Source organism: Notolabrus celidotus, chromosome 21 (assembly GCF_009762535.1).
Source record: "Notolabrus celidotus isolate fNotCel1 chromosome 21, fNotCel1.pri, whole genome shotgun sequence".
Taxonomy (NCBI): domain Eukaryota; kingdom Metazoa; phylum Chordata; class Actinopteri; order Labriformes; family Labridae; genus Notolabrus; species Notolabrus celidotus.
In genome coordinates this window covers 5659229-5674804 of record NC_048292.1, presented here as the reverse complement: position 1 = coordinate 5674804, position 15576 = coordinate 5659229, and the positions used below count along the sequence as shown (strand labels likewise).

The window sequence follows — 15576 nt, the reverse complement described above, 5'->3', positions numbered from 1 at the left end:
GCGCTGCGTTAGAGTCTGCCTTTAATTGGGCCTCATGGCGCCGGTGTAGCTAGCCTAGCCTCTGCCCCCTGCCCGGCCCACTGAGAGTGACTGATGGCCGAGGGAGCGAGACTCATCGGTGCAGAAACAGGAGCTAACAGCCCGTGAGAGTGGAGCGTTGCGGAGGAGCTGAAGTAGATTCACTGCAGCTGCTGCTCCAGATACAGACTCTGTTAGGCTTAAGAGAAACACAGAGAGAGAGATGGAGCTCTCGGCCCTTGAGGTTTTCATTCTCGCTAAAGCACCACCCTATTGGGCACATCATCCATTTCATTAAACCTGTTTTCGATTTTCCGCCAAGGTTTGAGATTGGCCCGGGCTTTAAAGAGAGCTATGGGAGGCAGATTGATGTTTTGTGAAAGGCACGTTGCCCTGTGACTGGTCGGGAAGCAGGTTGTAGTCCTGCTCTGAATGTACGCTGATGCTTTTAGCCGGTAGGAACGGCGCGGTTGCTGTGTTGATTGTTTTAGCGTTGATGTCGTGTTTGGCCGTGCAGTGGCATGTGTGAGAGCTTCTGAAGCAGAGTGCATGCCTGTTTGATTCGCACGGTATTGACTTTGTGTGTGTGCTTTCCCAGATAATGCCGCCCCATGGGATGCTCGCCCTTCAGCCTCCCCAAGCCTGTCGGAAGTAGCCCCTCCCATCGACAGCCTTTCCATGCCATCGCCTTCATCTCATCTGGCCCCAGCCCCCGACCAACCTCTGGACGTCCCTCGAGACCCGGCGGCAGGAGACGGCAGGAAGGAGCGTCCCAAGAGCCCCCAGAAGGCCGAGCTCCTGAATCCAGATCCGATCGGCGGCAGAGCCAAGAAGGAGGGTGGCAGGTCCACCCACAAGGGGCAGAGGGTGCAGCCCGCTAAAGAAGGGGAGGGGGGCAAAGAGGGGCAGAGCGGGGAGCCCAAACCTTCCAGGAGCGGCAGAGGGAGGTCCAAGGAGAGGAATACTCGCGATGACAGAGAATCTCCCAGCGTCCTGAAGCTCCCGCACACTAACGGAAACAGCCGGGAGGATTTGGAGTCGGACAGGAGCCTGGGAGAGAGCCGGCCCAGCAAGAGCACCGGCGGCGGCGGGAGGAAGGCCACGGTCTCTCCTGGACCTTGGAAGATCCCCGGGTCGGACAAGCTGCCGAGCACGCTGCGCACGGGGACGTCCACACTCAGCAGATAACACCCCGGTTCCAGCAAAGTGCGGCCAAAACTCATCTGAACTAAAGTAACCCTCAACTGTCTGAGCTCCTCTGACCCCGTTTGACCCCATGTGACCCCCATCCTCCCATACACCACTCAGTCCAAACCAAGGGGGAGGCAGGGTGACCTGGACCACGTGTTTTTAGAGTTTATTTATGAAACTGTACTCTAAATTATTTGAAGAGAGATTTTACACCCACCACCTTAAGAACTGGAAATCATCCACTTTTTAAAAAACCACGGGAGAGCGAGGAGAGAGAGAGAGAGCGAGTGTAGCGTTACGGGGAATCAGTCGGGGGTTCAAACTTTGAAGACTATTTTTTGAGTCGACCCCGAGGAGAACTGGGGACAAACATGCAAAATATGAACACCTGTGTGATTTTTATACAGATTTATCTTCACAGTGGAGTCTGATTCATGAGAGCGAATGGAAGAGTGAAACCGGAGATGAATCTACTCATCTGCAGAACTTTGCCTTAACAGAGACTGTGGGCCTGAATCTGTCTTGAATAATCTATCAGATGATTATAGACATAGATATATTATAATGAATATGAATATGTGGGATCATTTTGTAAATAAGATCATCTTTATGTGAACTTAAGTAGAGTCGATTGATATCGGAGGAGGAGACGTGGACTGGAGCTCTCACTAAAAACGTCTCCTTCCTCTACGGCCGTGGCGGTCACAGTTTGGCGGCCACCGCAGCGGTCGCCTGTCAGCGCTACAGTCCTCCCGAGTTCCACGAGGACGTCATGTCAATCCATTCTCTCATTTTCTGTGCTTAACAAAGAAAGTAAACCACGACCGACAGAGGTGTCCGGAGGCGGAGCTCGCGCGAGGGGGCAGAGTGCCTTAGACTGACGGAGAGGTCGACTTTTAGGAATCACTACAGAGGGTTTGAGACAGGCTGCTATACAACAACAACAACAACAACACAGATAGAGATAATAACTGTATTTTTTCATAAAGGAGAGAGATGATGAAATATATGACTTATTTCACAACCTCAGTCTGAGAGTGAGACGATCAGCGGAGGTGCAGACAGCTCGTGTTCGTACAGGTGAGTTTGGGGACCTGTCACAGCTGCTGAGGTGATTCGTTTCAGGGGACTCTGTCTACACTGTGTGATAACAGCGAGTTCATCTTCATGCCAAAGCTCCATGTTATAGCCTACACTTAGAAATAGGCTCTGTTTGAAAAGGTAGAAATGCAGGTGTACAATTTCAGACCAGGGACTGTATGTAAACATGGACGACACGCCTCCACTATGAAGAGTGAAGTCAAAATACTGCCTCGATGTGCGCTGACATGTTACACAGGTGATGTAATTTAGAGCCAAGGTAGTGAAGTCACATCCCCAAAACCAAAACACACATTCACCTTACCTTTAAACCATCAGGGCTCCCTCAGGTGGGTCCAGACCTCACGTGGGTCCAGTCAGATTCTTGCGTGGGTTGAACCAGCCACTCAAGTTTACAGAAAGTTCACTGACTCTTGTGTTAGTGTTTGTTACGTTTCCTCCCACCGTTCCTCCTCTACTCTGATAATCTGGTGCACACAGCCCTGCAGGATCCTCATTGGTCAACAGAGCTGTCATCATGATGTCACACCCCCTTCTTTTTAATATTTAATAACAAATTAAAACCAAACTTCCCCGAAACATGAGCACTTGCACGTAAACCAGCTTAATCACTGCTATTACAGAAGTAATTGATTTGATGTGTGTTTTGAAAGAGGCTTCAGACAGCCACCAGGGGGAGCTCTGAACATTTTGGCTTCACTTTTACCTCTTTTTCGACCGAGGCAGTTTCAGGGCTGGTTTTTCGTGTTTCGACTGTGAGTGAACCGGCTCCTGGCCGGGAAAACCCGTTCTATAGCGGCTCCAACTCTTTGCAGGTCTAGAACCGTGAACCGCTTAAGTCAGGAGCGAGGGACGGGGATGCTGGATCACAAACCAAACGTGTTTCCACCATTGTCCTGCAGCGAAAAAAATAAAAGAGACTAATGGATTCCAAGGCAAAGCGTTGGTCGAAAGAAGAGGTATTTGAAGGATCTGTTGTGTCGTCCATGTTTTAATACAGTCTTTGGATCAGACTGGTGATGTTTTATGAGGCCACGCCCCTCTTAGTTTCTGCTGCTGTGTCTCGTTGTCGCACAGATCCACATCTTTGATTCCAGACTGAGTTAAAAAGGTCGATGGATTTGTACTTTCAGAGACTCCTCGTCACATTCACCCTCTCAATCCACATCAAACAGGACCATCAGTATTAACCCACTGCATTCGTATTCAGTCACACACAGCAGGTCACTGGGAGCAATTTGGGGGTCCGTGTTTTGACGACGGCGTGTGACATGTGGATCTCGGATCAAAACATCTCTCAACCTTCAGACCGAGAGGTGACGGACTGTGCCACTGAGCCACAGTCGTCCCAAACAGAAGAAGCTTCTCTGTGAAGCTGATTTTAGAGGAGTCTAAGTCTAAGAGTCTAACCTTAGCTCCACGAGTCAGCAGAAAAAGACAGATCCTCTCCTGATGTAGGAACAGCTTGTTCTTGCTTTGCAGGCAGAGTTAATTAGTCCTGGTGATTGAGAGCTAATTAGGTATGACTGAAAATAAAAAAATCAGACTGTTATTTCATCACAACATGGTGCAGACGTTCAGCGAGCATGACTTCATGTCTTCATGTTTTTAGCACTTCAGGAGGCGTTCAGGTCAAAGGTGACACGGAGGAGCGTTTGAATCGTTAATATTTAGCACAGTGTAACTTGATTATATCTCAAAGCCCTTCAGATAATCAATCAACTCTTTTTCTCCTGTGATTGAAGGTGGAGAGGATTTAAAGAGACAAACTTCTCTTGAAACTCTTGAAGTCTTCGCTTTTGTTTTTACGTAAAATCATCAAATGAGTGGAGGAAGTACAAACAGTGTTTTAAAGAATCAAAGAGCAGAGAGGGAGGGGGAGTCAGGATGCTTTCAGTTGTGGTTTTAATTACTCAAAGAACAAGGAGCCTGACGTTAATGCACAATCTCACTCAGAGGGGTTTTAAATATGAATCACTGTGTTGGAGAAACTCATCAGCCCTGAAGACGGCTTCACAAAATAAAAAGCCCCCAAACTTTGACTCTACGTTACTCCGACTAAAGGTAGCATCAGCTGCCTTCATCCCGTCTCAGCGTGCTCCTTTATTTCGTTCGAAGCAGAAACAAAAGATTTCATATTTTTGCTCAGCTTTTGCACATCGCACTGCTTTCCACATCTGAGCTGTCTCCATCGAGCCGACCTGTAAGTAATTTTATACAGACAGAAAAAAGACACATCTGAAGCTCTTTTATATTTTACAATGTGTGTGTGTGCGTGTATGTGTGTGTGAGTGTGTGTGTGTGTTGACCTTACAGCACGCGAGGCACCATGAACAGGCACCCAGACGGCTCAGTATCACTGTGTAGTGTTCTAGCAGTGTGTAGACCCTGAACAAATATCTCTATAAATATGACTCAGTGTACTCTCGATGGTCACAAAGACTCGACGTGGAGCAACTATTTTTATGAAATGCAACACTATGGATATATTAACTTTTGCAGAAATCTTGTTTACCTGTATGATATTCTGAAACTGTCAAAATAAAAGAAAATCTTGACACATGACGACTTCTCCATGACGTGCTGCGGTGTGATTTATTACAGCGTCTGATTTTATTAAAGCCTGATGTTCACATAGAATAATACACAGATTACACTTTGATGAGCAGCTTAGTTACCTAGTTAGGGATGCAAACAGAGAGGAACATTTTACTGTTTATTGATATATCTATAAACTTAAATCTTTAATCTTAAAGCTGCTGTGAGGAACTTTTGTTTTGTATAGATTCTGGCGCCCCCTTGTGGACAAAGTGATACCTCTTATCTCTTGTCCTATACATTAGTGTTTTCAACAAAAACCTTGTCCTGTTGTCTGTTAACAGTCAACTTTATCAGGCAATGTGATTATTTTCCATGAAACAGTCAAATAAAGTCTGTTTCTGAAGCAAGAGGTCTATCATCTGGTCTGGCACCTACCCCCTCAGGGTGGTTTCAGGCATTCAAAATGACAACAGAGAAGGTGTCAGTGTTGTTGCTGATGGTCTTGTTTACTATTGAAGGTCTTAAAGAGGCATCAGTATCATTTTCAGTCTGTTTCTCAGCCAGTTCAAAACTCCTCACAGGGCCTTTAAAGCATGGTTAACAATGTAGGAAACATTAGCCTGTTAGCCAAGATTTAGCTAAGAGGCCTGTCACCACATTGCTTTCGCTTAGCAGTTGCAGTTAGCCTAGTATAGCTACAGTCAGCAGGCAGTTAGCTTAGCTGGCATAAGGATTTGAAACAGAGGGGAGCCTATAGACTGTATAAAATATGGACGTAGTATCCGTGACGTCATCCATCTGTTCCTGAGTGCTGTTTTGAAGCCAATCGGTGGCGGCAGCCATATTGGAAATGCTGAACTCAACCGAGCATAGTGTGACGTAAAGAGGCGGGGTTTGAGCCTCCTAGCCAACAGGTATGTGTTCCCACCTGTCAGTCAAGTCAGCCATGTCCTTTATAGAAGCTTAGTCTCGCACTAAAGCTGCCGGTGTGTTTTGATTTCTCCGGGGAATGACTTGGCTGACGCGTTGTACTGTTTGTCCATACAATACCGTTCACTGTAGTTGTTGAAATAACTGGTCTGAGGCGTAACTTTGGTTTGCAGCACCATACAATCCATTTATTGCATCACCGTACGAACAGTTAGACAGCGTCCACAAGTTTCTCCTTCATTGCACGAACAAACATTTTAGACGCGGTTCTCCATGCCGCCTGCCGACGCAGCGTCACAGCATCCAACGTAACAGCGTGACAAGGCAACAATGTAACAACGTGATAACGCAACAACGTAACAACGGTCAAAAACCAACTGCCCTTCCGGGTCAAGACACGCATCTGTTACCCAGGCGGTGACGTACTTTTATACCTGTGCCCTTAATGAGCAAAACAATGACACCTTGTGGCACAATAAACAATGTGTTTCACAGCTTGACCCAAAACATGAATCTGGCTCTTACATCCTTATTTGGGAAAAAACTTGTAATCTTAATATATTCTGAACCGATGCGTTAGAAAAAAAATCGCCCCCCGTGCAGTGTGTGCCGATAAAGAAATTAACTATGTAGACCCATAGACTGTATATAAAAGGGAGCCAGCATAACAACCACTTGTTAGCTAACATTACTTTAGCATTACGTTAGCTGGAATGTTAGTAGCTTACATTAACATTATATTCGCCAGAACACTAACTCCCTGCTAACATCTTTGTTAGCTGGCAACTAAACTCCTAGCTAAGTTGTCATTTTCAGCTGGCAATACTATAGTGATACATCAGCTAAATTAGAAGCTAATGTAATGTTATCATCCCATCATAGACTGTATATAAAATGGATGTCATCTGGCTCGGCTGGAAGTGAGGCTGCCACAAGAACTGCTCCCCCTATTGGCTGGCAGCAGTATGGGTCAAAAACTGTCTCCCCCATTCATTTGAATGGGGCTGCAGTCAAACTTTAAAAAATAAATACATGTCGTACGAACATTTCTCACATCTGTATGCTGTAGTGATAAGTAATTATTATTTGACTGTTTTGTGTTCAAGGCCTCTTTTTTCTGAAAAGTTTATTTTTCGTTAGTTATCAGAGGTTAAAAAACAGGGTTTTACATCGGGCTTTGCTTTCATTGACAGCTGCCGTAGAGAGAAACTCCTTAGGACCTCGGGACACTACACTGTAGGGCGGAGCTTTTTACTGTGGCAGCAGGTAGTGTTCTGGAACAGGATATTTTGGCTTCAAAAACGTAAAATTGGAAGAGGCGGAGCGACGCTGTCCATTATATATACAGTCTATACGTAGAGCCAAGATGTTTTTTGAACCAGGCTGTAAACATGTTTATTAATGTTGCAAAAAGCGTCTTATTTAAATTGGTGTCTATGTGGTTTCCGGTGTTTCAGCAGCCAGCCTCAAGAAGAAGCTCGATGAATTGCAGTTTATAACACTTCCGCATGGGCTTCATATTTTGAGACAGGAGGTTGCCACTTGGGGGAGCCACTAAGTTCCTGCACAGCCACAAATCACCTTTACATTATCAAACCAACGAGAGCTTTTCAAGCTAGCATCCGAGGAGCTGCAATGAAGTTTCGGTATTTGCAGTTTCAGGTATCAAAGCTCACTTTTCAACTTGTTGTGAGTAGTTTGACTGAAGAAACTATTTACTAATACAGCTCCAGAAAGGTGTCACAATAGAGTGACTTTAAGAAACTGAATCAAGCAGCAGAGGTCTGACTTTTATCTCTCACTCTTTATTTCTTCTTTAACGTTTGAAACATCAGAATGATCCTGATGGCATCACTGTGGTTATTTCATACTGTCACACCTTAATGGAAAGGTCCTTCAGCTACAAAGAAGACACCATCCAGCTGAAGTTTAAGTGCATTAAAGGGTTTTATAAAACATGTATGTGTTTGTTTAGACAGCTTATAAATTAATTATAGTCAGATGTTGTTTGTTTGTGAGCAGTTGAATCAAAAGTTCCCCTTATGAGCTATTTTTGTTTGCACTGTTGTAGTGTCACAGTTTGACCACATGAGGGCGTCTAGGAATCCAAACAAGATCCAGATTACTGTGTATTCATGTGACACCCCCTCCTCCGCCCTAAAAAAAATTGTAAGAATCAAGAAATGAAGCCCTTAGTCTGCAAAAGGAGCCTGAGCCTTTAATGTTGTGTCCTCTCAGTGTTTGCAGGATAAAGAGAGCTTCTATTTTATAGACCCCTCTGTGCAGAGTCTCCATGTGACCACTAGAGGTCAGCACACACCAGGTTTAGATCTGATGCTGCTTGGTTTCATAATTGTTGAACTTACATAAAGTCATTAGTCAGACATTTTTCCTCTTGCAGGATGCATCAGCATTTTATGATTTTATTCACTTTGGAAAAATGCACCTCATACTGAAAGCACTGAAATGTAATTGTGACTGTCTGACTGACACATCTCTCCTTTTGTGCCTCTTTCACAGCTTTGGGAAATACCTACACACTCTGGTACACACGCATTTCCTTCCTGGTTTTGACACATTTCACATCCTGTTGCATGAAAATAGCTAACTAACAGTTTGGTGTTTATTCAAAGGTGTGATGTCACCTGAACAAACCTGAAGACTTGATTTAATGCATCCTAAGTGGGTCTATGTCTGTGTTTATCCTCATGTCCATGTCTGCAGCATGTAAGCAGGACTCTGTACATCAGAGAGACAGGAAGGAGTCAACAAAAGGAACACAAGCTGAGAGATGAAGCGCTGCAGGAGCAGCTCCACGAGCTCTCCTGCAGAGGCGGCGTCGACCCGGGCTGCCTGCTGCCTGCTGGAGGCTGCTGGCTGGTGCCTGTTTTCTCCACAGGGGCGAATCAATCCAGAGCTGTGCTCACGTCTCCACAGGGAGAGGGCGGGCTTAATTTAGGCCTCAGCAGAAAAGAGACATTACAGCTCATCATGTTCCTGGAATCAAGAGGTTATGTAGTTTCTACATCTCCTGGCTCATTTTTAGGTAAAACTATGCAGCCCTGATGTATCTCCCAAACACACCCACAGTAACGTCAGTGACTGTGCATGACTCACATCTCCACAGCAGTGTGTGTGATGGATTGCTTTTCCTCCTCCGCCGATGTCTCTGGTGTCATCCCTCACGGAATTTTCTTCATCCTGTAGCATCTCATCAACGCTGCGCACACTGCCAGTGGAATAACTGCAGTGCAGAGATAACACAGAGGACAATGACGCCATCCATCAAGATACTAAACAAAACTTACCCGCGTTTCCAGTGTTGCAGGAAAAACAATCGACTTGTTGGCAGCTGAAGAGGCCTGCAGCTTCATGCTCCAGTATCTGCTGCAGCTCTCAGTCAAACAAAGCTCCTTATGCAGGTTAAACAGCCCTACAGTCATGCAAACGATTCACACCTGGATCAGTGACATGCCTTACGGGAAAACAAACTGTAAAATGAGGTGTTGAACAGCAGGAATAACCTGCAGATAAAGCAAAGGGATGACTTGTTTCTGTGTACTCTTGATTTGAAACAAAATGTGGATTTCCTGCAGCAGCGTGTCAGAACATGAGAGACACTCTAAGGTTGCTTGGTTCATCGCCCGGTTTACAACCTGCTCTTTATAAACCTCCTGTTTTTGGTAGCATGGCTTTGAAACTGTGGGTGACAGGCCTGCAGGAAACTCATCATCTCCTGCTCTACCATGTGCACACTTGATTCATCCTGTTTCCATGCTCTGACAGCTGAACGCAGACACATGTCTAAACAGATCTGCAGAAAAGAGTGCTTTGATAAACTTTGATAGACTGTGAGTCATGCTCAGACCTGTGAACGGCTGAGTTATGGCCTCAGGTTTTAAGTGGATGTAATAACCGGTGAGGTGGTGCTGATGATACTTGATCATTTCAATTATGCATCAGGGTTGTGCAGCCAGAGAATGTCCTGCCCTGCATGTTTTTTATGTGGGTGTCGATAGTGAAGGCCTACCCTGACACAATGCTTCAGCTGCACAATAAACAATGGAGGCAGTTTAAGGGGACTCAATGGATCATTTAATGGTTAGGGATAAGTCAAGTATTGTTTGGGTTCATTTAGAGCGCCTATATCAACAGCAGCCTGCAATCATGTCATTGGATGAAAGTAGCCTATAACTTTAAACATGCAGCCCATTATTTAGAGGTTATTTTACTTTTTAAAACACATGCCGAATTAAATGGTCTAATCAATCATAGCTAGGGTTGCAAAATTCTGGGAATTCTGGGAATAAACGGGAATAAACCAGATATTTACTAAATTGAAGGTTGGCTCATTTTTGGCACCCTTTTTAAAGTCTATTTTAGGCAATATATGCCTTCCAAACCAGCTAAATGCAGCATAAAAAAGTAATTTATCAACATCACTTCATAAAAAATAAAAAAAATTCAAATTGTAAAATAAAATAAACAAAAATCTATGTCATTTAAAACTATTGTATTTATTTTTTAGGGCTTTCCAATGTACATTTAAACAAGTTTTAACATACATTTTAATGAAAAACGAGTGAGTTATCCTCATTGAAGCATGATCTGTGAGAATTAAAGAACACCAATGGACTAAATCTTGATTTAAATGGTTAGTAATGGAGTTAAAAATTTGATTTAAAATAAATTTGTATTGGGATTTTTTGGGGTTCTGACATTTTTGGATAATTAAATATGCCCCAGGTCAAATTGACCCAGGAACATTATTGCTGTTCCAGAGAAACAAACATAACAGGATGGTTGAATAAAGTTGGGGGAAATATATTTTAGCATAATCCTGACTAAAACAACCAGATTTCCTGCAAGTGCATTTAAATATCTATGCCATTCCTCAGTCACATGCACATAGCACACTGCTTACTTCAGGGCTATTGAGACCACGCCCCCTACATGCACTTTTCATTTAACATTTTAAATGGGACTTTGCTGGGATTGAAGATTTGTTTTTTATTGACAAAACGCAAGCTTTACAATACAGGTCCAGTATTTCAAACATATATGAAAGCATATATATACAGATACAAAAAAAGAAAAATAAATAATAATGATATTATTTACATATATAAAATGAAATAATAACTAAATATATATACTGTATATACATACATACATGCATGCATGCATACATACATACACACACGCATACACACGCATACACACATCAGAATCAGCTTTATTGGCCAGGTATGCTTGAACACACGAGGAATTTGAATTTGTTAAACTGTGCTCTCTTTGTACGAGGCAAAAGAATAAGACATACAAATAAAAATAAAAATGTAATAACAATAACATGAGCTATAAATACAAAAGAACAACAAATAGGCATGACTTATATGTACAGGCTAAAATAATATGATAATACATACAAATAAATACATATAAAAGATAATAATGTTAAATAAAATAATTGTTTATATTTACTTCTAATGAGTAAACAGGAGAGTAGCTGAATAAAGTGGTTAATATAACAATGATAATTAAAATAAGAGAAACAATAGTTAGTTATAAGATAAGAAAAAATTTTAGATTCAAAGTAGTGATTAAAGAATTGTGAAGAGAAAATAAAAATGAAGATAAATTAATGTACTTTGGGATTGCATTTTTATTAATTTTTTGAATGGGTTGGGTCGGGGGGATGAGTAACATTTAACTCAACATTCATGTTTTTGTTCATCAATGAGAGAATTGATTGTTCAATATAATATTTAACACTTGATAAAGTTCTAAATAAATCTGTTTTAATTGTATTATTTTGGATGGATTGTCTGCTTATAACAAAACAAATATTTATGCTTGGATATGATACCTTTCCGTTAAATTCCCAGTTAATTCACATAATTTCAAATGTCTATAATTTCCAAAATTCCCCAGCTTAACTTCCCTTGGAAATGTACCTGAAAATTTCCACCCATTTGCAACCCTAATCATATCAAATTATCATTATTATAATTCTTACTTCAACTATGTTAACTTTCCTGTTTATTGAATGAAATTCGGCGTGACGCTGCGTCTGCATCATCCGGCAGAGCGGCGTGTACCGGCGGCGCGAGGGGAGGGCCCACAGGCGGGGAGGGGGGGCGACGCGCCCTGCCCACTCAGAATCTTGCATTTGTTTGGCAGTCTGTCTCGCTGCAGTCGTGTTCAGAGTCAGACAGACAGGCAGTCGGCGGGGCCGTGCGAGGCTCCTGTAGACCGTGGAAGTATCCGAGCAGCCAGAGCCCAGGGGCGGCCGGTGGGAGGAGGCAGAGAGTCCGCAGCTGCTGCGCCGAAAACAGCCTCCCAGAGACCCAGAGAGGAAGGAGCAGACACATGTCAACGGTAGGAGGAATTTTTAATACATTTCCACTCTAACGCATCATCATTGTATCAGTGTGCGGGTATGGATGTTAAGAGGCAGAGCTCTGTCATGGCACGTCGCTGCAGGAGCATCTTCCATTGGTTCTGTCGGCTGTGTGGTTGGAGGAGCAGCGGGAGAGAGCATCAACACGCCCGGGCTGCCTCCATCCAGAGCCCCTCGGTAAAAACTACACCCTTCATTTATTTCACTGTGACATGGGAGGGTGGTGTAAGGAGGGAGCACCAAGTTGTAGCCGCCTCCGACAGCAGGGCGGCGGACAGCTGGACCACTCTGAGCCGCAGTCAGCGTGGAGGAGCCGCGGCGAGATAACAGCTGTGAGACAGGGAGAGACAGGAAGTGGAGACGGTTCCCTTCAAAATAAAAGCATAGATTTTTACAGATAGATCAAGAATCAGGAAATCTTGATTGCGAAGTGAACTTGCACTGACAAGGAATTTGACGTGGTGAATGGAATACTGGTTCTTAACAAGACAGTGAGGACACAACAAGACAGTAAGGACATTAAATATAGAAACCTAAAAACTAACCTTAAAAATTCTAAATAAAAATACAATCTGTACAAAGAAAGGTATAAAAGTACTTTTAATGTATAAATAATTGAATTACCCTAAGCCAGAGTGCACATTTTAGTGCATGAATATAATAATAAAATATGTTATAGAATATATTATAATATTGCATTTGGTTGTTGAGATATTGCACTGGAAATCAAGGATTGCACATGTATGTGATGTATCACAAGAGTCTTTAGTGGTGTACTGTTGATTGTTCATGAGGGATACGGCCTGAAAATACATGACAAATATGAAATTATCGATTCAACAAACCGTGAGATAGTTTGACAAGCAAAACACTCGTTCTCTCTAAACTAGGTGTTCATGTTGGGGTAGTTTCTCTAGATCTTGCCTCATTCTTGTTATATGAGGATATCAAAGCTACTTTTTTTTTTATAGTTGATGAATAAAACATATATTAGGTATCATAAACATTTGACATTGTGAGTATTATCTGTGAGGACTGCCTCATATTTTCCCTAACAGCACCAGTTTCTTGTAGGTTTAACACTGTAATGAAGAGTTGATTGTATAGTTTGTTGGCTATGTGGTAGAAATTACAATTACATATTTTTTCCAGCAAAATCTCAGGAATTTGCTGTTTCTTCTTGTTATAAAGGTCATATATTTAAAATACCTTTTAGTTTTTTTAAACGTCAAGTGGTCACCCTTAGTGTGTTTTATTTGGATAGACATTTTGAAATATTTCCTAAGTTAGTAAACAGATGACTGACTGATGTCAATCATTTACAGTACTATTTGCATGACGGTAACCAACTGTGACAGCTTGGTTACAGTATACTTTCACTTTTCCAATTTTACTTTGAAAATCTTCCTCGGAAGTAGTCCTTAGATATTGCTGTCTTGACTCAGTGGAGTGTCTGATGTTGGCACGGAATTGAGTAAAGCTTTTTTTATTTTCTGTGTTTTAATCGTCGCAGAGATAAATGACAGTTAATCTGTAAACAAAGGAGCCATTAGCACAAAGCCTGAACACACAGACCTCTCTCTTTCTCTCTCTCTGTCTCTCTCTGTGTGTGTGTGTGTGTGTGTGTGTGTGTGTGTGCTTCTGCTTTGCCATGTGGAGGTTGAATCATCTCCTTGCTGGTCTTACTCAGAGGTCTGACTGAAGACAGAAAGTGAGGCAGCCTCTCCTCTTCCTGATTCCTTTCAGATCAGACATTAACTTGATTCTGCTCGGGCACAGAGGACTGAAGCAGACTCATGTTTAACAGACATTTAAAAACTCAGGTGATTTCTCCCTGAGCTCATAGCTTAGAATAGTTCTCTCTTAACATTTACAGTTGGGTATAAAAGGTTAGCACTTACATATTTGACATCCCAAAGCACCGGACCAGCCCGTTCTGTGGTCGCCTCCACCCTGCTCCACCCATTCAGTGTGAATTATCATGACAACTGATCCATTGTTGTTGCCAAACATCAGTCACCTTTTCCATTTAATAAGTAACTCTTAAAGGGCGGCATTGTTTCTATTCAGTGCAATAATCCATATATTATGTGCAAATATTAAAACACAAAGCTTCCTTCTCTCTTTTAAATGAAATCCGGTAAATGATAGACAGCAGTGCGGAGGCCCTCATGTACTTTAACAGCATCTTATTAGCGACAGAAATCACAAACAGAGCAGTTAAAGCTGTGTTCATGTTCTTATGTTCAGAGACTTAAAGCTCCTGTGAGGATTTCATTAGACTGCTACTGCAGGGCAGGTGTCGGACAAAGTGATGGACACACATTTACATTGAAAAGATTCTCAGAGTGAAAGTAAAGCTACACATACAGGACAAACTCAGCAAGGACATCATGGTATCAAGATAAAGTTAATTATCTGAAAGGGTAATGTGTTGAGAGAAGCTGAACTGTCCACAGGGGGTGCCAAAATCACAAACTGATAGTTCCTTACAGGAGCTTTAAAGCTTGAATCTGCATCTTTTTTATTTTTAACCCTTCTGCTGATCTAATTGTGAGGGAAAACAACTCATAATAAACTCTAGTTTTAATTCCTCTGACTACTTAAGACTCCTAATGTCTGACCAACAGTTCAAAGTCTACAAAATATTCAGTTGATGAAAAGATGAAAACAGAAAACAGCAGCAAACCCTGGAATATGAAAAGTGAAAACCAGCTGGTGTTTCCATTTTTCAATAAAAAGTGACGATACACTGACAGTGTTTTTTTATTTGACCGATCAATCAATCAATCAATAAATCAAATATTCAACTTCATCCTACTTCAAAATAATTGTATTGTTCATCTTTTAAAATATGAATGAAAGAGTTTAAAGCTTCTGTAAGGAACTTTTGGTTTGTGTTGATTTTGGCGCCCCCCTGTGGACAAAGCAGTCCCTGCTGATGTTGTCTTGTACGTATGTAATTAATGTTTCCCATACCCTGCTCTCTTTAACAGTCCCATTTATCACTTATCAACAATCTTTAGTGTCACACGTGTAAAACACTGAATCATCAGCATATCTGGAAACAGTCACTCTTCTTGTTGATGTTCATGTTTTCTTCTTTGTCATTGAAAGACAGCAATATTAATTTCAGTATGTTTCACAACCAGCTAAAACTCCTTACAGGAACTTTAAGTCAAAACAATGTATTTTCTCTTTTTTTTAATGTATTTTAAGCTCTATTTTGGGGCCTTTTTGCCTTTTATTGATAGGACAACTGAAGATGTAGGGAGCAGAGAGTGGGGGAAGACATGCAGCTGCAATAAGAACTACAACCTCTGTATATGGGGTGCGCGCTTAAACCGCTAGGCCAACGGTGACCCCTGTTTTCTGTTTTATTGATACTAAAA

General features: G+C 42.3%; 2 protein-coding genes and 1 long non-coding RNA gene across 7 annotated transcripts in view; all 3 read left to right on the top strand.

Annotated features, from left to right (window-relative positions):
• Positions 1-4875, top strand: part of magi2a (membrane associated guanylate kinase, WW and PDZ domain containing 2a) — a 330301-nt gene extending 325426 nt beyond the window's left edge. For both annotated transcript variants that reach the window (XM_034674120.1, XM_034674119.1), the window contains exon 22: positions 617-4875. In XM_034674120.1, the coding sequence (XP_034530011.1) occupies positions 617-1206 (590 nt within the window). In that variant the 3' untranslated portion in view covers positions 1207-4875. The remainder of the gene's footprint in view (positions 1-616) is intronic.
• Positions 4876-7337: 2462 nt separating this feature from the next.
• LOC117805243 lies at positions 7338-9858 on the top strand. Its single transcript, XR_004629386.1, has 3 exons — positions 7338-7443; positions 8302-8326; positions 8506-9858. It is a non-coding gene; the product is annotated as an uncharacterized LOC117805243 (long non-coding RNA).
• Positions 9859-11849: 1991 nt separating this feature from the next.
• Positions 11850-15576, top strand: part of si:dkey-97m3.1 (fatty acyl-CoA reductase 1) — a 68469-nt gene continuing 64742 nt past the window's right edge. For 2 of the 4 annotated variants that reach the window (XM_034673652.1, XM_034673651.1), the window contains exon 1: positions 12239-12361. In XM_034673652.1, the coding sequence (XP_034529543.1) occupies positions 12251-12361 (111 nt within the window). In that variant the 5' untranslated portion in view covers positions 12239-12250. Of the gene's footprint in view, positions 12163-12238; positions 12362-15576 lie in introns of those variants that run through there. The other 2 variants (XM_034673654.1, XM_034673653.1) reach the window with 2 other exon arrangements.